Here is a 21,519-nt window from a genome sequence, read left to right as displayed (position 1 = left end):
AAAAACAAACACATGGGTTGATGTGTGTGCGCCTTTATAGTAACCTTGCCACCTTCATGAGGACGTTAGCAACGTCTGAAGCCAAGCCTATTAAACAACACACTGAAGCCAAGCCTATTAAACAACACACGGGATGACTCACCGTCGATCCGAACTGTTCATTCATTCATATTAGGAGCAAGCCGTGGTGCAAGAATCACGCCGATTTGATGATCCTAACCCTTTGAATGGGGCTAATTTGTTTCAACTGTCTGTTGTTTATGGGCAATAAATCACATGGTTAGAATCATCAAATCGAAGTGTTAGTTTAGAATCACAAGGATTACAAAGTCGGATCTATCTAGTAGATGTTTCAAGATGATGATTGGACCTATTTTGTTTCTCTAGTCAATCTTGATTATCCATTTTCATGCTATTGATCAGGAGCTTAGGATCATCAGATTGGCATGATTTTTGCACCATGGCTTGCTCCTAGTTGTATGAATGAATGGATGGTTTGGACTGATAATAGGTCACCCCGCACGCCATGCAAAATGTTTGGGGATGGGGATGTCTATATATATACTTTTCCATTTCAAGCACTTGAAACAAACTAAATATTTTTCCCATTTCCTGAGGTGCTTCCATGGTCCAAAAATACCCTCTATGTTTCTTGGAAACAGGTGAATTGAATTACAAACAGTCAGTTTTATCAAATGGGAATGACCAGATAGTAATGACATTTCGAAGTATATTCAATGAGGAGCCCCAAGTTGCTGTTTCATTTCTTTCTCCTCCAATTTGAAAGTAATGCAATTGCAAAACAGAGCCCAGACCCTAGATCTTTATTCTAAGGAAAGTAACTATGATTCAATCATTTGTAAGATATTAAATTATCATTGCAATTCGATACTGAACACAAACACAATACGTTATCAAATTGAATTGTAATTGTTGTTGTAATACAGTTGAACCACCAAACTGGGATTTCCTTTCTAAGCATTCACATATGGATGGCCCAGTGTCTTATTAGTTGAATAGAACCTTCTCTCTTTGGTGGGGATTCCATGTCTTACATGAACAAACTGTCAATGAAGAGCAATGAGAGCCCCCACTTCTACCTTTCCTATATGAATTAGAACTACAAATCGAAACAATGAAGGAATTCCCATTATAGGCACAGCCAAAACAAAATGACAATCTGCATTTTAGTCTAATCCCACACTGACATCTTCGGTAGCGGTAGCATCATCGTCTGAGTCAGGCAGGTCAGCAAAGAAAGCATCAAGGTGCCATGGGCAATGATCATTCCAGTCACCCCTCTGGGCCGACGCCCGCCATTGCTGATCGGCTATCATCTCTGCTGAGAGCCCCCATTCCTCCATCTCTTCCTTAGTGTGATTGATGGCCAGGCTGTATTCTCCTCCTGCCCCCAACTCCATCACCCGGAAGTCGCAGTTCCCGAAATTGTTGAGCCGCTCGAACTGGTCAACTGTCCACTTGAACCATTTCGTAAGGAAGACACGGGAGGTGAGCCCGTGCGAGATGATGATCAGATTCAGGTTGATCTCAGAGCTGTTGTCACGGTTGAGCCTGTTATTGTCAATGTCCCTCCACAGTGTCTCCATGAAACCTGCACATGAATTAGATATCATCACTGTTATCATCAGGGTCAGCTGCAAATATAATTCTCCTCCAACCCCCACCCCCTATGCCACCTTTTTTCAGTTTGGGTTTTTTACTTGAGTGGAAAGTAGTCTATATATTTTCCAGTGACAAAGCTTACCTTTAGAGCCTGTTTAGGATCTTAGAAAATAAAAGGAGAGAGTGACATTTTCTTGGAAGTGATTTTCCAAGAAATCTTTTGGAGATAAAATTATATTTAAAAAAAAAAAAAAAAAACAAACAGAGGGCTGGGAAACTTTTTTAGGACTTCCTATGGAAACACATCCTCAGAAAATATTTTCCACCAAAAAATGAACTCCCAATCAAGGAAATGTCATTGTCTTGGAAGTATTTTCCACTTGGAAAAATTTCCCTTAAAAAAGAGAATTCCAATCTCACATGTCAACTGCACCAAAATGTCCTATATGCACTTTGATCGATCACATGGGTGTATTAAAACCTGGACCAGATCGAAATGGATTGTTGGACTGGAATTGACCATTAAAACGGTCAGTCTGTAACGGACATGCCACCGATCGCAGGTGACAAAACTGATTGGGGGCATTTGGTTCTTCATCTAATGTCCATATAAAAAGGGTGTAATCAATTTTCCTGATTTTTAAAACTGGGTTTTGGCAGGACCATCGACGGATTGTTAATAAATAGAACAATATTATGAAATTACGAATTATCTATCTATATTGGCTTCTCTACCTTCTCTCCATATGCGTGTGCCAAAAATTTCTAAAATTGAGGGCCACCCTCTCGATCTTAGGGGTCGTTTGGATGCCAGTAAAATCCTCCAGTTGTACTTGGATTCATGGGTCATTTGGATGGCTGCATTTGCCACTAAAGGATTACAGGCCGTATTCGGATTATAGATTTTTAGGAGCTTTGTATTTGCATTTAATTTCTACCATCTGTCTACCCTTTGGCGGAGGTAGCCATCCAATTGCAATGGATGGCTAGGATTGGCTGATAAATGTGTTATCCAACACAGTTTGGATGGTCCGGATGGTGTATGCATCCAGGATCTTCCTTTCTTAGCAAAAAGAAAATGAATGAGAGAGAGAGAGAGAGAGAGAGAGAGAGAGAGATTGTTACTGGAGATTCTGTCGAAGACATCGGCAGCCGACTCGCCCTCTGGGAAGCGGAAGAAGAAGCGTCCGAACCGCTCTCTGGTCTCCTTGATCACCTTCATCCTCTCTTCCACTTGGAAATTTCCAAAGTCTTGCTCCCTTATCCTACACTCCTCCCTTACCCCGATTATCCGCTTCTTTGAGAAGGACCGTCCAATCTCGCGGAGCGTCGACAGAGTCCGCTCATATGGAGACACATAGAAGTAGACCTTCCAATTTGGGGACTGCCCATCATCAGAAACAATGCGTCGGATGCGTTCTCCGGCGGTGCGGGCCTGATCTAGACCCAGTTGAGTGAGGGAGATCTTGTAATCAGGGGTGGTGGTGTAGACTGAATAATCAAGGTTGCCTTGGCTCTCTCCATGCCTTACAAGGATAATTCTCTTTGGTAGAAGCAACTTGTGTTCTTGGCTCTCCATCATCTCTCTCTCTCTCTCTCTCTCTCTCTCTCTAGAACCTTTGGTGCTTCTTCTCTTTTGGGTTTCTTCTCTCTCTAGAACCTCTGGTGCTTCTTCTCTTTTGGGTTTCTTCTCTGTCGTGGGCTTTAGAACCTTTGGTGCTTCTTCTTCTCTCTCTCTTGGATTGGAACCTTTGGTGTTTCTTCTCTTTTGGGTTTTTCTTTTCCTTCTCTCTGTGGCTTTGAAACCTTTGGTTCTTCTCTTTGGGGTTTTCTTTTCCTCTCTCTCTCTCTCTCTTCTTTTGGGTTTTCTGTTTTCAATCGTCTTTAGATTTCTCTCATTCTGGGAGGATCCTTCAACGGTTTTATTACGACTATCGGATTCTCTTTCCTTGTTCTTCTCTTCCTGAAATCGACCCCACCTTTTATCCAGCTGTTTTTATGAAACAATACAAACTTAGCTTGGGAACTTAGACCTGCACGTGCGGAGACCGAATTTCAGGATGAAACTACCACTCACTTGCTTTCGAAGACGAGCGCTCACGCTCCTCCAACTGAGAGTTGTACGAACGGCTCAAAAGAGATCAAAGTTACATGGCCCCACAGCTATGTATTTATTATATCCACAACGTTCATCCATATTTCGAGATCATTTCAGAGCATTATCCAAAAAAAAAAATATCATATCCAAAGATCAACTGGACCACACCACAAATAGCAGCGGGAAAACTGGTGAAAACTGATTTTCACCGTTAAAAATTTTGTAGGGCCCACCATAACATTTATTTTGCATCCAATCTATTCATAAGGTCACAAAGGCCTGGATGAAGAGGAAAAAAAAAATCATAATGATCCAAAACTTCTATAACCCTTAAAAGGGTTTCAATGGTAGACGTTTAATTCTCTGCTGCCTTTTACAGTGTGGTCCACTTGATAGTTAGATCTGTCTTATTTTTCATCTCAAGCTTAATATAAGCTAGCCACATAGATGGATGGTTTGGATATAACATAAACCTCATGATGGGACCCACAAAAGGCGGCGGCGGGGGGATTACAATAGCAAAAAAAAAAGAAAAAAAAGAACCTATAGCTATGGTGTTTTCTATGGCTATGGATAATAATGGTAGTTATAGCTGTAGCCCCTGCTTTTTCGATATGTCCTTTGATATGTATCGAATGTCTTTCGATATGTACTTTGATATATCGAAGGTCTTTCAACATGATTGAAAAAGGTCCAGAATTGTCCAGCAAGTTTGTCTTTAAAATCCTGCAATTTTTGATACATATCGAAGAGTATTTGATATGTATTGAAGGTCTTTTACCTATAGCTACGAATTATAACCGTAGCCATAACTATAGTCCATGCCCATCTATACAATTTTTTTTTAAATTTTAATTTTAATTTTTTATTTTTCTACATGGAGAACTTTATTCTACCTACAATTTTCTCTAATACAAATTTATATAAATATGTATATATAAGCATATAAATTTTTTTCTCTTTTAATTCATTTCTTTGTCTATTTACTCAACAAGCATATCTCCTAAATTAGAATGATTTACTTAACGTACCACATATGATTTTGGAGTAGGGGAAGCTATTTTAGCCAACGAACCTATTTATTTTCCAAGATTCCATCTGGTCGATAGTCGAAAATCCATTTCATTTACTTCGTGGCCAATTTCAATCACTTCGAGGTCAAATTGGAAATTGAGCGGGGCAAACATTAAATTGAGCGGGGCAAACTAAAAATTCAGCGGGGCAAACACGAAATTGAGAGGGGCAAACATGAAATTCAGCGGGGCAAACTAGAAATTGAGCCGGGCAAACATGAATTTCAGTGGGGCAAACATGAAATTGAGCGGGGCAAACACGAATTTGAGCCGAACAAATTAGAAATTGAGCGGGGCAAACATGAAATTGAGCAGGGCAGACTAGAAATTCAGTGTAATGGCCTCACTTTTCGAGGGATGCAGTAGACCAATGGTTTCGATAACAGATCAATGGCCTCACTTTTTTAAGCCAAGAACCCACATCGAGGGTATACAAAGATGATATTTAAACCCACATCATTTATAGAAAAAAGAGCCACTATTTTTAACTTTTGGTAGTACAAATAGTACAAGTACTACTATTGTATTAATGAAAGTAAAAAGGCGGGAGAATTTAATCTACATTTTGTATTGACTGCCTATTTTCTGGCCATTTAACGACTGATAATGGGCCCCACATCTATCAATCATCTCCACATGGCTCACCATGTTTTAATATGTAAAATCCACTTAGTCTTTAAGTTCCACTTGAACTTGAAGCCAAAAATCAATTAGATCTGCGAATCAAGCTGTCATTTGTTGAAAAAATGTAGTCCTCTCACCAACAATCCCTACCACGTCACGATTTGATAAAACAAGGCAAAGTGATTGGGAAGGCCAGATGCTGTTTGTCTCTCTTCTATATAAATTAATACCAATAAAGATTAATTAATATCAACAATTTTATGTTTGCCCTGCTCAATTTCATGTTTGCCCCGCTCAATTTCTAGTTTGCCCCGCTCAATTTCATGTTTACCCCGCTCAATTTTCATGTTCACCCTGCTTAAAGGAGGTCAAAGTTACATGGGCCCCACATTATGTATTTATTATATCCACAACATTCATCCATATTTCGAGATCATTTGGGAGCATTATCCAATATATATATATATATATATATATATATATATATATAAAATATATAAATAATAATTCGAAGAGATCAACTAGACTACACCACAAAGAGTAGCGGGAAAATTGATTTTCACCATTAAAATTTTTGTAGGGCTCACCATAACATATATTTTCCATCCAATTTATTCATAAGGTCACAAAGACCTGGATGAAGAGGAAAAACAAATTTCATAATGATCCAAAACTTCTATAACCCCTAAAAGGGTTTCAATAGTAGACGTTCAATCATCCACTGCTTTTTATAGTGTGGTCCACTTGATAGCTAGATTTGTCTTATTTTTCGTCTCAAGCCTTAATATGAGCTTGCCAAATAGATGGATGGTTTGGATATAACACATACCTTATAATGAGACCTACAAAATGCCGTAGGGATTACAATGAAAAAGAAAAAGAAAAGAGAGACTTGTGAGTTAGGGTCAATGAGCCGCTATAGCTACGGATTATGCTGTCACCGTAGCACGTACTTTTTTCCGCATGTCCTTCGAGACATATCGAAGGTCTTTCGATATTATCGAAGAAGTGTCCAGTAAGTTTGCCAAAAATCCTATGGCTACGGATTATAACCGTAGCCATACACTGCCCTGAGCGCGCCTTACTATTTTTTTTTTTTGCTGTGTTGCTTTTATGGGTCCCATCATGAGGTCTGTGTTATATCCAAACCGTCCATCTATTTTGAGAGATCATATTAAGGCTTGAGACCAAAAATAAGCAAGATATAATTATCAAGTGGACCACACTGTAAAAGGCAGTGGGGAATTGAAAGTCTACCATTGAAACCCTTTTAGGGGTTACAGAAGTTTTGGATCATTATGAAATTTATTTTTCCTCTTCATCCAGGTCTTTGTGACCCTATGAATGAACTTAGACGGGGAGGATTTCTCACAAACATCACAGTGGGCCCCTAAAGGTTTCTAATGGTTGACGCTCATTCAACACTGTTTCCTGTAATGTGGTACACTTGAGATTTGGATATAACGCGTTTTTGGTCTCATATCATAAAAGTATGTGGAAAAATATATGGACGGAATGGATGAAAAGCAAACATTATGGTGGGGACCACAGACCACCGATCATCCGCCATGGGCGGAGTCCCCAGTCCGTTTCCGTGAAAATAGGGGTATTTTCGTCCTCAAAATCGCTGTCCGTACGAGAAGGTCTAAGTTCCCAATCTAAGTTTGTATTGTTTTATAAAAGCTGCTGGATAAAAGGTGGGGGTCCACAGTCGCAAGTTTCTCAATCTCTGGAAAAAGAGAAGCTGATACAGTGCATATGGAGGCACGCTGTTTCCATGCTCCCACATCTAATACCATGCACGTGGTACATACGTGTGACAATCTGGGCCCACTATTTATTGGCCACTAATAAAAAATAACTTTGATCGGACTATCCTAACCATCTAATAAGGCATCCTGCTGCATCCGTTTGTATTCTGCAGTTTAAAGGGTTAGGATTGACCAAACGGTGTGGTTTCTGGAACATGGCCCACTCATTATCTGACTTATCTGATAAACGGTTTGGATATGGCCCATTTATGTTCGGTGGCCAGCAAACCACATGGAGCCGTTGGATCTGGTCGAGGTTGGGGAGGATGAGAAGAGCCACGTGCGTTTTTTGTCTTTCAACTTATCCATCAATCGGATTTTGACAAAAAAGAAAAAGAAAAAAGAAAAAAGGAAAAAGAAAAATATCACATCATCTAGAAAAAGTTGTCCACCTTGTCTTTTACGAAAGCGGATTGGCTGGTGTACCGCACATCAGCGATATGGCTAGTGTGTTGACGTTACCAGGTTCTGTGGGTCCATCATGAAGTATTTGTTATATACCAACCGTCCTTTCGTTTGGCAAGCTCGACCTAAGGTTTGAACCGAAAAATAAGACGGATCCAAAAATCAAGTGGACCACACTACGAAAAGCTGCGGGGGATTGAACGTCTACCATTTAAACCCTTTTGAGGATTGCAGTGGTTTTGGATCGGTATGGTATTTGCTTTTCCTCATCTAGTCCGTGTGACCTTAGGAACATCTTGGATGGAAAATAAATACTATAGTGGGCCCTAAGAATGTTTTAATGGTGAAAATCATTATCCCACTGCTATTTCTGGTGTGGTCCGCTTTAAGCTTTGGATATGAATTTCCTTTTTTGTTTCATGCTCTAAAATTATCTCAAAAAAATGGATGAACGGTGTGGATATAATAAATACATCATTTTGGGGCCATGTAGATTTGATCTGCCTTGAACCGTTCGTACAACTCGGAGTTCAAGGAATTGTAACGGTCGTCTTCGCACGACGCGTATCCACACCAGCCAATTCGCTTCTGTCTTTTACGACGGCCGGAAGTTTCTAATTGACCAATTTACCCCTTAACTTTTCAAGTGTCTCACACGATAAGAGGTAGTGTACAGCTATGGCCCACCAGAGTCGGGAACCAATCTCCCACCGTCCATGGACAATGGGGCATCAATCCCTGTCAAATTCCAAATGGACTCTTTTGAGTCTTGAATGGATGCATTGAGATTCCCACCTGCAGCTCATGGTTGGTAGGTGATTTGGGTAGAGGCCATCGGGGCCACACTTTCTTATATCTTCGCCCCAGTACGGAGTAAACTGTGGGACCCACCGTGATGTACTGTCTTATCCATGCCTTTCATACCAGCTCATTTTAGGGCATTATCTCATAATTGAAGCACATATAAAGCTCAAGTGGAACACATTAAGGGAAATAATGGGAAATGAACACTTACCATTGAAAACTTATTATGAGCTTTAGTGGTTTTGAATCAAGCTGAAATTTATGTTTTCCTCTCATCCATCTGTTCCGTGTGACCTCATTAACCGTTTAAATGACAAATAAACATCTCTTTATGCTTTAGGTAGGTTTAAACGGTGGATGTCATTACCCTTTTATGTTTCCTATGATATGATTTACTTTAGCTTTAGATATGCTGCAGTTTTGGGATCATGCCCTAAGACATTGAGTGAACCGAATCAAGCTTAGCACAACCTGACTTAGTTAGGCCATCGGCCTATTTAAGCTCAAGTTTGACTGGGCTGCTTGATTGGCTAACTTGGCTCAGTTTGATTAGCAGCTAGGCTAGCTTGAGTTGAGTTCATATTCAAGCTTTTGAGCAGGCTTTCAAATAGGGAGGGTCTGGTTGGCTAATATAATTTAAAATGTATGTAAGTTGAGTCAAGTCGAGCTCTCAGGTCATCTTGAGTTCAGCTCGAATCTTTTTCGAAGTAAAAAAGAAAATCTTAACTCAGCCTTAATCTTGCTTTCAATCCAAGCCGAGTCAGGTTGGCCTAATCTAGCTCAGTTTGTGTCTAACTCTAAAAATAAGCTGATAAAATAGATGAACAACTTGGAAAAGATACATCCACGTTGGGCTTAGTTACTCACTTGAAATCTGCACCCTAGAAATGATAAGAGACCTTTTGTTATTGGGTTTGGGTTCATCTGCATCTCTGCACCAGATAAATGGGGGTGAGAAATTACAATGATGTGCTTCTTATAAATGAAATTATAAAAATACTCTTATTTATTTATTTATTTTCTTTAAAAAAGTTGTGATAGTGGAGACTTATGAGCCTATGTGGTATGTGTAGAACATATAACCTATCTAGCAAAATGCAACCCAGCATAATGATGACATAATGATGACACCAACAAAACATCAGACTGGTTAATTAAATCATCTGATAGGCTACACGTAAGTTGAGAAGTCGGTGCTATCCATTCATTTATCTGAATCATTTTAGGACATGAAGCTAAAATAAAATAAAAATCCAAATATCATGTGGACCACATCAAAGGTAATAGCACACCCTAAAATAAGTTCTCGTGAGCCACAAAAGTTTTAGATCAATATGATATTTGTGTTTTCGCTTCATCCAGGTCCACGTGATCTTATCACCTATAATTTCACGGAAAATTGACATTATAGTGGTTCCTATGAAGTTTTTAACAATGGGTGTTTAATCACACACTATTTCCTATGGTGTGGTCCACCTGAGATTTGAATATACTTATTTTTTTGGCTCATTCCCAAAAATAACCTGAAAAAACGGATGAACGGCATGGATATACAATATATACATCAAGGCAGGCCCCACGGTTAAGGCCTCACGAAATCAACGTTCTAGAAAATGCGTGAATAGTCAAAGCTAACGGCTATTGGTATAAACGGTGCTGACCTGTTGCCATTTGATAAGGGACGGCTAATAGTTAGGGCAGAGTGCTTATTCAGTAATTCCTATGCAGCATCCTCTTAATAGTCAACCCCACCGCTCGTGACATCAGGTGACGTCATCTGAGAAAAATAAAAATATTTAATTATTGCCCCGCTTATCTCCCAGACGCGGATTGCGTGTGTGCGCGCCCTACCAGGATATATGTTTAATACCCGTACATGATTCCAAAAACAAGGTAAATCCGAAGCTTTTTTTATCTGAGATGATATCATAAGCAGTGACGTGGACAGACGATCCGCACTTTCACCATTAAGATAGATAACGTGAGGTGGAAATCGGACCAATCCATGCACTGATCGAACCACTGGCGGTTCATTTACTTCAATCGTGCATTCTACTTGATGACTGGACCATTTTGATTTACTTCAATGAGGTCCATCGGTATGAATTTGAATTACTTGGCTTATTCCACGAGTGCTGCATGTGGGGCCCACCAGTATGTATTTGAATTACTATTTTACAAGTGTCCCATCATCCATGTGTGCATTCCAACTCATAGTCAATTGTATTAAAATAAAAATAAAAAAACTATTAAAATTAGAGCCTTGTTAAGCTCACACGCGTGTACAAGTCAGCTAACACACACACCACCACATATGCCAGAATGGCACAAAAGTGAAATATCCAAGCCATCCATCATGTTGACCTCACTCTCCAGATGAAACTGTAGAAAGATAAAGGTGGTCCACTAAGTAGGTGTACCACAATATTAGAAATATGTAGACGGTTACAAACTTAGGTTGATCCTTTCACAACCGGACATCTCTTTAGTGAACTGTGGCCAACCTGACTAGTGGACAGACCTGATTTTTGGAACATGGAATCTACATAGTGGTCCTCTTCCGGTGGATGGTTTGGATATTGTACCTACGGCCACGTGGTGGCACGTGCATTAATTAGATAACTTATACACGCATGTGGGTACTGATCTAGATAGGACACCGATGGGAGGTGGGCCCCACTTTTACTTTATATAAAGAGGGTAGTGGGAAAAGGTGTGGACGAAGATCTATCAACGGTTCCATCTTCAAGCGCCGAATATACAGATACCATATGCCGTAATTCAGTGGGGTAAACCCGTGCTGGATGCTGTGGCTGAAATATCCTCCTACGGTCCACATTCCACACACGTGTTTTACTTACCTGATAAAACGATCCGGATCCCTCACACATTTCTCCATAGTTAAACACACGTGTTGCACGGCCCATCTCCAATCGTCTCATAAGCGTCACATGTGCGAATGTTCCACCATTTTAGGGCATGGTCCCAGAAAATGAAGTAGATACAAATCTCAGGTGGACCGCACCACAGGAAACAGTTCCTAGGGCCCACCATGATTTTTTATTTGCCATCTAACCTGTTGATATACAAAACATTTGTGGGGCTCAGGAAGTTTTCAATGGTGGGAATTCAATACCTACCATGTGTGGTCCACTTGAGATTTGTATCTGTTTCATTTTTGGACCATGCATTAAACTGAGCTGAAAAAACTTATGGACTGCGTGAATATACAATACATACATCGAGGTGGGCCCCACGGTGAGGGCTGCACCCACTTAGCTGGCTCCAGGGTCGCACTTAATCAACGTCCTCGTTCTCATGCATTGGAACGCACCTTACGGGCCTTATGGGCCAAAGAGCAATGAACCAAGATGTGATCCACAACCGCCTTCACACCATTCATGCCCTGCTGTCTTTGGAGATTGTCAACAACGAGAACCCTCTTCCTTGCCACCAAACCATACAAAGGCTGCAACCCTAGGAGGGGCTCCATTTCGCCAAAAAATAGTTTTAAGTATAGACTTTTTGCTCACCCAATTATGACTTTCCAAGCAGATTGTAGAAAGAGTGAGCCGAGAATTGCCTCAACTTGTGATCATGCCATACTCATCTCATCCCTCACCCCCAAATATGGATAATAGTCCTACAGCCAAATTTGGAGTCTAACAAAATCCCACACTTCCTCGTCCTAAAGACTCCTCTGTCATATAGGAGTTCATACCTTCTTCATCTTGCCCCTCATCCATCTCAACATTCTCATTTTACCTACACTAACATAAACTCTAGAGGCACATCTCCATTTCTTCCACCCATCTTGAATTCTATGGGCAATCTCTCCACTCTCATGAATTATTGACCGAAGTTATTGAAAGTGGTCATTCGGCAAAACTTCTTGGTCAACAATCTTACCTCATTCTTCGTTTTCACTTCTATGGTTCCGAAAATTACACTCCATATACTCTGTTTTAGTCCAACTCATTTTAAATCCTTTACATTCCAGAGCATCCTTTCATAATCTAGCTTTGTGTTTACTCTCCCTCATCTTATCAAACAAAACTACGTCATCCGCAAATAACATACACCATGGGATCTCTTCCTACAAATGCCCCGTTAAATCGTCCATAACCAACGCGAAAAGGTACAGACCAAATGCTGACCCCTATTGCAACTCCACAACACTTGGGAACTCACTAGTCACTCCACTAGTGATCCTCACATTTGTTTTGTTTTTTTGTTTGTTTGTTTGTTTTTCTTTTTCTAAAGGTAAGATTATTGAAGGTTGAACCCTGGATCACTCACACACACTACACCGTCTCTACTAGCTCATCTAACAAGCGGGAGACTCCTTTCTCTCCCTCATACATATCCTTAATCATATCAATATATCATCTTGAAGCTCCTTTTTCTCCCAACACCCATCAGATTAACTCTCTAGGGACCCAATCCTATGCTTTCTTGGTTTCTCCAACTCAATAAAGACCAAGAGATAGAATCACTAAAAGATTAAAAAAAATATTTCTACTCAAAACAAAACTTCTTAAAATATTCTTAATCCCATAAAAGATCTTCTCCAAAGTAACTAAATACCATATACACGGGCTGCTTTTACATTCAGCTCATAGAAGTCACACTATGGTTCCGAAAATTACACTCCATATACTCCATTTTAGTCCAACTAATTTTAAATCCTTTACATTCTAGAGCATCCTTTCATAATCTAGGTTTGTGTTTACTGTCCCTCATCTTATCAAACAAAACTATGTCATATACAAATAACGTACACCATGGGATCTCTTCCTACAAATGCCCCATTAACTTGTCCATAACCAACGCGAAAAGGTACGGACCTAATCCTGACCCCTAGTGCAACTCCACAACAATTGGGAACTCACTAGTCACTCCACTAGTGATCCTCACATTTTTTTTTTCTCTAAAGGTAAAGATTATTGGAGGTTGAACCCTGGATCACTCACACACGCTACACCATCTCTACTAGCTCCTCTAACAAGTGGGAGACTCCTTTCTCTCCCTCATACATATCCTTAATCATATCAATATATCATCTTGAAGCTCCTTTTTCTCCCAACACCCATCATATTAACTATCTAGGGACCCAATCCTATGCTTTCTTGGTTTCTCCAACTCAATAAAGACCATGAGGAGATCTCCCTCTCCCTATATTTCTCTATCATTTGTCTAAGTAGGAAAATAGCTGTCATTGGAATAAATAGAAATATTGGATCTAATAAACAGGTGTCCACAGGTAGATCGAACAGCAAGGAAACTATTGTCAGATTTGTCGGAATGGAGGATCATGGCTCCGAGAGCATGTGAACTTTAGGGACTACATGGTAGAAACTTCTGTGTATTCCACTGATAATGAACTGGTATATGTATACAGGAGTACTGTATCTTAACATATCTTTAGAGATGTGTTAGAATCTATTGTAATCTACTCTATTGCTACATGTAGAATTGTCATATCTCTACTGGTATCTATCTACCATCGAACACTCCCAAACATCTCGTTTCCATTTCTGATGAGCATCCAAAGAAAGGGATCAAAAGACACTCTTTAACCGATAAGCCTTAAAGATAAAAGGCAACAAGGAGATCCAAGGTCCCCCTACAGCTTCGGCCACGAGAGGATCTTCCTATTTAGCTAGAGTCAAGAAGGTTTTTCAAATAGTTTCCTTCTTGTTTCTAATGGGTTTTTTGAAGTGGTTTCCTTCCCCTATGGTATCGTTAGAGGTTAGAGGAATATGTTACTCTATTAAGTCAAAGAAGAGAACCACGAGTGGCAACAGTGGAGGTCCAGATGGTGGCAATTGGCAGGGATGCAGTAGCTCGGTAGGCAGAATCTTTGAAGGAAATGAAGACTGGACAGAAGGTGAGAAAACCTTTCCTGCTCATAAGGACTTCATCACTCTTTATCTTGAATCTCCTTGAGAATCTGATGATACAATATTTGGAGAAAATCTTCAAGATGGTAGTTTATGTAGGTGAGGTGGTTCTTCAGGGTGAGAGAAGCTCTAGGAGAAATGGAGGCTTTATGTTCATCAGAATAAGGATGGAGGAGGATGCCACAAAGCCAGTAGAGGAGGTCAACGGTATGGATTAGGGAGGGAAATGTGTTGGAGTTCAGAAAGCCAAATTTTGGTTTGGACTCTATTTCAAAGGCCAGAAAATGAGCGTTTGCCAGGGGTGGACGGTCAGACCCTATTGCCCTCACGACAATGGCCCTGTCTGTGTTGAAGAACCATAGTTGGCTCCGAACATGGCCCCATTTGTGGGTTTAGATTCATGGGCTCCTGGGCTTAAGGCATATTCCAGGCACTACTTCGATTTATTAAGGGGGGTGACAAGAAGCAGGTCTGGGTGGTGCATGAAGAGAATTTCAAATCAGTTAAGAGTTAGGAATGCTATTAGTATGGAGACCAAGCATTTCTGGAATCGAGTGGGGGTGGTGTTCTTGGTGCATGGTGGGCGTGGATTGCGTCCTACCCCCCCAGTCTCTAGGCATGAACCGGCAGATCTGTGGGGGGGCCCACCATGATGTATCTGTTTATCCACTCCGGCCATCCCTCTTCTCAGATCATTTTAAGGTATGAGCCCAAAAATGAGGCAGATCCAATGCTCAAATGGACCACACCACAGATGACTCTTGCATTTAATGCAACCCAAGCTTACTATTTGGTGTGGTCCACTTAAGCGTTAGATCTGCCTCATTTTTGGGCTCATAAGTGATCTGAGAAAAAGGATGGACGACGTGGATAAAAATATACATCACGGTGGGCCCCCCGCAGGTCTGCCCGTTCGTGGCTAGAGAAGAACGGAGATAGGACGCAATCTCTGCGTCCGTTCATGGTGGGGTCTTTCTTGTGGAGTTGTAGAATTGGATCTCAATGATGTGGGGTTTCAGCAATATGAAGGTAAAGAAGTCAGGGAAGCTTTGAATCTCGATCTAGTTTATGGAACTTGCTCTCATATAGTGATACCAATTCGATGCAAGTGCATACATACATGCATGCACATATATACATACATGTGTGTGTAAAAGCATACTATGGATATACCAATACGCACACACACACACATACATACTATGTATGTATGCATGTATATGTGTGTGTATGCGTGTATGTATGTACGGTTTTCTCCCTCTGCTATAGAATGTTTTCTTCCTAAACTTACATTCTTTTCAGTCCAATCTATTATTTATCAACGTCACTTATATATGACTGCACAGGTCTTTATATACACCAAAAGACAAAATATAAAAATCTAAAGAGAGATTTCAAATCTAGATTTACTATTTTGAAGAATAAGAATCCACATGACATGATAGAATCACTAAAAGATTATAACAAAGATTTCTACTTAAAAGAAAACCTCCTAAAATATTCTTAATCCCATAAAAGATCTTCTCCAAAGTACCTAAATACCATATACATGGGCTATTTTTACATCCAGCCCATAGAAGTCACATTATTAGTAATTTTCAGCTCTTCTATCAAGTATCAATGGCTACCAATGACACATATAATCAAAGTGGGTTCCCCCGAAGGACCTGAACAGAAAGGAACTAAGCTTGATAACCGTTGGACCCATCTTGTGGCTCATGGACAATGCTAGATTGGTCAATTCCATGGAACCTTTCACCTTGCAATTTGCATCTGCCATTTGGCCTACTGTTCCTGGTGGAACAAAGAAGTCCTCCCCCAGAAGTCACAAAAGGAACGTCTGAGCTCAATATACAGCCAGTTCCTAGCTTGTATCACTCTCCTAACACACTGGAGATCCAGGATTGATGCAAGACATGAAATTCAAGTATGATGTGCAAGATTTTCAAGCTTTAGATCACACTAGTTCAGAAACAGTTACACAAAATTTCACATCCCACATAAAAGTTCAACCACTCAATCAAAGGGAATCTTATGCGGATCCAGGCTCACACATGCTAGGGCTGGATCAATCAAAATTATAGACCAAACAATAATCAAAGGAAGGTATATTCATCCACACATGCGCAAATATAATTCCCCAATCCAAGGGATTCACAGATTTCAATTCAGAATACCCTAAGGTTGAAGAAAGGGAATAAAAGTGGGGATTTGAACAATTTAGGGTTAGGGTTAGGGATTTTGGGTGAAAGAGGAGTGAGAGAGAGGAGAAAGACGAACCAGAGAAGCATCACACGCGTGGACCGCAGCGATGGCCCAGACGGACGTGCGTGTGATCCCGCCCGCACGTGTGTGGGGCCCACGAACCCAAAATTCCCCTCCTTGGGGCTGGTCGGTCAGGGGTGGGCTACAAAACCCCCGAATTTCGGCCTAATCCGATGCACAGTCTGTGCGTGGTGCTCCGTTGAAGTTTCAGCCCCCCCTACAGGGCCAGATTCCAAAAATCTGTTGTAGAGAAAATCGGCTGCAATAGAGGGTGGATTTGAAGCGTAGATGACTGTAGGAAGAGGTGAATATGGAAGGTAGGAGATGGAGGCGAATCAGGATGTTTGTGACTTCACACCACGGTAGTTAGCTATTCGAAGAAAGGAGGATTTCGCACCCGATTTGATTTTCACAATTCGGAAAGGAGTAGGAAAATGCAGAAATTTTGTTCAATCATCAATGAGAAAAAAGACTACAAGGGGTGCCTATTTATAATAAAATCCCATACCCAAAACTCGCACCATGTGCGCACCCTATTACTTGGAGACGAAGTAATAAAAAATAACAACTAATCAAAGCAATCTAAACTATCCATGATGTTCTTAATAACAAAAATAACCAAAACTCAAAGTACTAGATCGTTTAAAATAGTGGGCCACGATCATGAAAACCCATGGTGGGATTCACATGACGATTGGGTCTACTCCAAGGGACCAAAACGCAGTCCTCTAGCTAGGAAGTCCTCCCTGGACGTCGTCATCAATCCAGATCGACGGTGGGGTCCTCCTCCTCCTTGCGTACGTATGTAGGGGGGTGTGCGTGATGTCCCCATCAAGGATTGAGTCTTACCACGGGCGTTTGGTAATGCCCTAACAAAAGGAAAAAGTCTGCCATGCTCCCAAAAGCAATAGTCCCAAGGCCCAACATTAGCATCTACAACCATCACAAGGAACTGAGAAAAGCAAGGATGAACAGGGACAAAAGCCACGCCGAGCTTCGCGGCAACAGATTGTTCATATCTGTGCAACTAAGAACCTTGGAGTGTCTAGATTTGTTCAGCTAAGAACCTTGGTGCCCTCAAAACCTCGGTGCTTGAAATCATATGCCCATTGGAAAAGACCTACAAAAACCAACCTCTGCTAAAAAGTGGAAGCGAAAAGAGTCTCTCACAGTTACAACAGCGAGATCCGAGGTGGTGTTGTTGTTGAATCTATATTAGCCTACATCATTCAGCACTGTTTTCCAACAAGATCCCAAGGGTTACCAAAATGCTCTGAGCAGAATTAGAAGCTTATCAGAATGCTCAAACTCCTAGTCAACTTCCAGTAGTAACATCTGTAATTATATCAACTGGCTGCAAACATGGAAATGCGCAATTCCCGACAGCTCCTTGGCTCTCACCACACCAACTGTAAACGAATAGCTCTCAGCAAATACCCATTGCCAAAAAAAAAGGAATCCATTTAATGGAAAAGAAATGGCAAGTAATCCTCACACAGCTACTAAGCTTTGAGACTGTAGCCCAAAAATCCACATTCCAACCTTCGTTGGAAGTAAAACAGTCATTGTAAAGGTAGGCAAGCAAGTCAAGAATCTGTAACCGAGTTTGCCTTCCAGGCATACAACACACAAAGCATTGACCACTTTGAACATGAACAAACCCCTTCATCTCATTCAGCAGTCCTTATAATATCTATAAGGTGTTCACTTCAAACACAACACATTCTATGGAATAAAGAAAAAGGCCAACTCCTTGGAAGAAGAAATTCATTGCAAAAGTTAAAGGCTGATTTCACGCCTTTAGTTTCTTTTAGTTCAATTCCCAGAGAGGCCAACTCATGGCCTGATGTTTTGGCAAAGGAGTTGAGTGTGTATGTTTGTATGCTGGTCATATGTACCCATTACCTGAAAGCATTCTTGTTATGGTTAAAATCCAAAACGTGGATATGGAAATAGGAAAATGGAATCCATAGGTTGAGGAACCGAATGGAATCCTTGATGAAGACTGTTGTTTGGTTTGCAAATCAGATTTTCTAGAATCCTCCTCTCTTCTTCATTGTTACTAATTGGATTGTAGGGTTGGAATGATGGATTTGTTATCAGCAGTAAACCCCCAGCGATACTTATTGGGCAGCTAAAATGGTCACCTTGTTTCCATCGCACAACATGGAAATCAATATATCATATTGCCTTTTTGGCGAGGTATAGGTATCCACATTTTTTGAGGTTGAGAATGGAAATGGAAAGACGATTCCACACACATTTTACATTCACAAACAGCAGAAAATGTGGATTCCATGTATATATTTTTCACCAGAATTCAGCAACAACCAACATACGCAACAGAAAAAAGAAAAAGGAACCTAGTTCTCTTGTATCAGTACAGCCTTGTCTAAATGGGTCCATTTTGCAATTTGCAACCATGACATGCTTGGCCATTTGAAAGTTCCGCAAAAGTATTTTTAGAAATCTTCTAGTCAGGTAGGAGAGATTGGAAACCACCAACATAAGCAACATTCTTTTTCTATGTATTTATCCTTGAATAAGAGTAAATCGTAAATGAGCAGCAAATCAAATGTGAGTCTCGAAGAGACAATGCTTACAATGTTCCAGTGACAAAATTTGCTACCTACAACTTTCACTTGCCTCTGCCATTTTGCCTTCTTTCATGACAGGCCTTTAATGCTTGAACTTCTGGTGAAGAATTAAAAAAGAAAAAAAAAAAAGAAAAAAGAAGAAAGAACACGTTTGAAAGAAACAATGGACGAGATGAGAACACTATGCAACATCAGTATTTCACCACTACAAACACTATGCAGTATGTGCCTGCCCGAGCCAGCAGCATTTTTTTTTGTTCAGGCCAGCACTTATAGATGGGCTCCACATTTCAGTGATCTGGACCATTCGTCTGCTGGAATCACCACTTCACCATGTGGGTCACAGACCACCCCCCAACTGGTGAACTTTTTTGTTGCAGTTGGACCATAGCCTGCATCTTATTTCTAACCATCCATTAGCAAATGAATTAAGTGCCTGGATAGGATTATCTGACAGAGTCACTTTTGAATGGTTTGGATCACCAAAAGTGGGCCACAACCGTTAAAAAAGATATGAAATGTCACAACCAAAATGGGAAAGGCATTTTTAAAAATATCAACTTGTAAAGTAATGAATTGCAGATGTATGGCTGTACACTCTTTGGGTGATACCACACAAATCTGGCATTGTGATGTTGGCATAGTATCAAACACATGGTTTGCATGGTTTCTCCAATTCATTTCCATGCAATCTCATCACCATTTTATAACCTAGGCAATGATCCAGTACGAATTCTTCTTATTACCTTATCACCGTGTAAATTCCTATGTGGGTCACACCCATGATCATGGTGGCCCCTCCCATCCAACACCGAAACTAATATTAGATGGGCCCCATTTCAGTTCCAAATAGGAAAATTCGTAGTGGTGATCATATAATCCTTGAAATATATACACTGAAAAAACCCAATAAACTTCTTGATATTCTGAGAGGGAGGGAGGGAGGGAGGGAGAGTAAAGATACCCAATTGGCAAGATTTCCAATTCCTGTTGGTTTGGGCAAGACAGTCCTGTAAAAAAGAGAGGAGAAAAAGGCATGGAAATTTAGGAATTTATAGAAGGGTATGGGTTAGTGGGAGAGAAAGGGGAAGTGAAGTACCTGTAAGGATAGGTAGAGGAAGGAACATTCTTGTAGCTGCTTAACGTTGTCGTCCTCTTCATCTGCTTCCGTCTGATGATGATTTGATGGGATTTCTAGGGTTTCTCTTGATTTTGATTGCTCCATCTTCTTCTTCGTCGTCGTCTTCTTCTTTTCAAAATCAAAAGCCTTTAGATGGCTGGGATTTTTATTTTATTTTTTATTTTTTCACTTTCCTAGATTCAAATGGACTCAAATGAACGACCCATGTGCAACCATACCAGCCATTCATCAGGTGGGCCCCTCTAGGGACATGCTTGGCCACTGTCCCCATCACATATGGGACTGTGTACAACATCTAGGCCATCCATCAGGTGGGCCCCAGTAGGTACATACAACGGCCACTATCTTAGGACAAATGTGCAAGATCCTGGCCATCCATCAGTTAAAAAGGCAAAATCATCGTTTAACATTTGGTTTTCAGGTTGGTCTGCATGGGAGAATTGAGCCTAGCTTTGGACAGAGCTTGGACCTACTAGCTTGACCCGTGGGTGGGTATTGGACCTTTGGATGCACGACCCCACCTATTTTTTGATAGGGCTTAGGCTCAGGTCATTTTTAGCCCAACCTAACCTAACCCAATACGAACAGAGCTGACTCCTGCAAATAAGTCCTTGTAATCCTTGGGCAACAACCTATCTTCAATGCGGATTGTTGCCTTCATCCCTCTAAAATGTTCATATTTTTTTTAATATATGGTGGTCCACTTGATAAATGAATGGATTAGCAAATTTTAAGGGAAAAATAGAGATTTTATCAATTTTTGGGTCGGGTCAGCTTAAGCCCAACTAATTTTTTTGGGGTTAGGCTTGGCCTGTTATGCTAGGCTCACGTTGGGATTGAGCTATGCTCGAGCTTTGCATCATAAGTTTCAGGTCAAGCCCAAGCCTGGTTGCCACCCCCAAATGCAACTTTGTGGGTGAGGTGGCACACCAAGCCAAAGCTATAACACTTAAGACCGAAGGGCCTAAGGCCTGAGCTCAAAATGTGACTAAGTGTCGGCACGAAAAATCGGTTCCCCCGTGCATTACTCCATCAAGCCTAAAAAAAGAAAAAAAAATTCTTTTTTTTTAAAAAAAAAATTCTTTCTAAAATGTTCCGAACTTATCCATTGATCAAGTGTGCCCCACGTGCACAAACACATACATTTAGAGGCTGAAACAACCTCAATTGAGAAT

The 21,519-nt window shown here is 40.7% G+C and overlaps 2 protein-coding genes across 4 annotated transcripts; both read right to left on the bottom strand.

Moving 5' to 3' along the window:
- Positions 1–892: 892 nt before the first annotated feature.
- Positions 893–3,579, bottom strand: LOC131230733 (phosphoglycerate mutase-like protein AT74). 3 transcript variants are annotated; one of them, XM_058226682.1, is made up of 3 exons: positions 3,373–3,579; positions 2,749–3,283; positions 893–1,612 (listed from the first exon to the last, which is right to left on the bottom strand). In XM_058226682.1, exons 2-3 carry the CDS (start codon positions 3,203–3,205, stop codon positions 1,188–1,190), a joined length of 882 nt encoding a protein of 293 aa, XP_058082665.1. In that variant the 5' UTR covers positions 3,206–3,283; positions 3,373–3,579; the 3' UTR covers positions 893–1,187. The 3 variants fall into 3 exon arrangements, with proteins under 3 accessions (XP_058082665.1, XP_058082666.1, XP_058082664.1); XM_058226683.1 differs by having other exon boundaries at positions 2,749–3,240; XM_058226681.1 differs by having other exon boundaries at positions 2,749–3,579.
- Positions 3,580–18,884: 15,305 nt separating this feature from the next.
- LOC131231555 (uncharacterized) lies at positions 18,885–20,714 on the bottom strand. Its single transcript, XM_058227785.1, has 3 exons — positions 20,303–20,714; positions 20,168–20,213; positions 18,885–19,300 (listed from the first exon to the last, which is right to left on the bottom strand). The coding sequence occupies exons 1-3, from the start codon at positions 20,426–20,428 to the stop codon at positions 19,245–19,247; spliced, it is 228 nt and encodes a 75-aa protein (XP_058083768.1). The 5' UTR covers positions 20,429–20,714; the 3' UTR covers positions 18,885–19,244.
- Positions 20,715–21,519: the final 805 nt, after the last annotated feature.

The sequence above is a fragment of the Magnolia sinica genome, chromosome 17 (assembly GCF_029962835.1).
Source record: "Magnolia sinica isolate HGM2019 chromosome 17, MsV1, whole genome shotgun sequence".
Classification (NCBI taxonomy): domain Eukaryota; kingdom Viridiplantae; phylum Streptophyta; class Magnoliopsida; order Magnoliales; family Magnoliaceae; genus Magnolia; species Magnolia sinica.
The sequence above is the reverse complement of the archived record's forward strand: the minus strand, read 5'-3'. Positions and strand labels throughout refer to the sequence as shown.

Bases quoted from the DNA above. Each gene is read 5' to 3' on its own strand.
- LOC131230733 (XM_058226681.1), bottom strand. From the start codon at position 3,205: ATGATGGAGAGCCAAGAACACAAGTTGCTTCTACCAAAGAGAATTATC. The intron at 1,613-2,748 runs GTAACAATCTCT...ATTCATGTGCAG, and splicing joins TGTCTTCGACAGAATCTCCA to GTTTCATGGAGACACTGTGG.
- LOC131231555 (XM_058227785.1), bottom strand. From the start codon at position 20,428: ATGGAGCAATCAAAATCAAGAGAAACCCTAGAAATCCCATCAAATCAT. The intron at 20,214-20,302 runs GTACTTCACTTC...TCTTTTTTACAG, and splicing joins TCCTCTACCTATCCTTACAG to GACTGTCTTGCCCAAACCAA. The intron at 19,301-20,167 runs GTATCTTTACTC...ATTCTTCACCAG, and splicing joins TTGGAAATCTTGCCAATTGG to AAGTTCAAGCATTAAAGGCC.